Below are 228 nucleotides of genomic sequence, written 5' to 3' on the forward strand. Positions count from 1 at the left end.
GGAAGAGCCAGCCCGGGGCTGCCCCCCCACTGTCGGACACAGGCACGTTAAAGGGAAGCCGCCGACATGCACAACCTGCAAAGTAAGTGGCCTCGCGCGCTGTGCGCTTCTGCCCCGGCCCCGGGGCTTCGGTCTGCGGCCCGCGCTCCTCCGGAGTTTGCGGCGGGGGCTGCGTCGAGTGTGCGCGCCCCTGGGCAGGCTGGGGAGGGGGCGGGGAGACGTGCTCCC

At 72.8% G+C, this 228-nt stretch overlaps 1 protein-coding gene across 4 annotated transcripts in view; it reads left to right on the plus strand.

The window, feature by feature from the left end:
- The window catches only part of PIK3R1 (phosphoinositide-3-kinase regulatory subunit 1), a 30,030-nt gene that overhangs the window by 15,887 nt on the left and 13,915 nt on the right, over nt 1–228 (plus strand). The window contains exon 1 of one of the 4 annotated variants that reach the window (XM_021713430.1): nt 28–82. The exons of the other annotated variants lie outside the window; for them this stretch is intronic. Within the exon in view, the coding sequence (XP_021569105.1) occupies nt 67–82 (16 nt within the window). The 5' untranslated portion in view covers nt 28–66. Of the gene's footprint in view, nt 1–27; nt 83–228 lie in introns of those variants that run through there. 4 annotated transcript variants of the gene reach the window in all.

The sequence above is a fragment of the Carlito syrichta genome, unplaced genomic scaffold (assembly GCF_000164805.1).
Source record: "Carlito syrichta isolate Samal-C Ts95f unplaced genomic scaffold, Tarsius_syrichta-2.0.1 Scaffold304549, whole genome shotgun sequence".
Classification (NCBI taxonomy): Eukaryota; Metazoa; Chordata; class Mammalia; order Primates; family Tarsiidae; genus Carlito; species Carlito syrichta.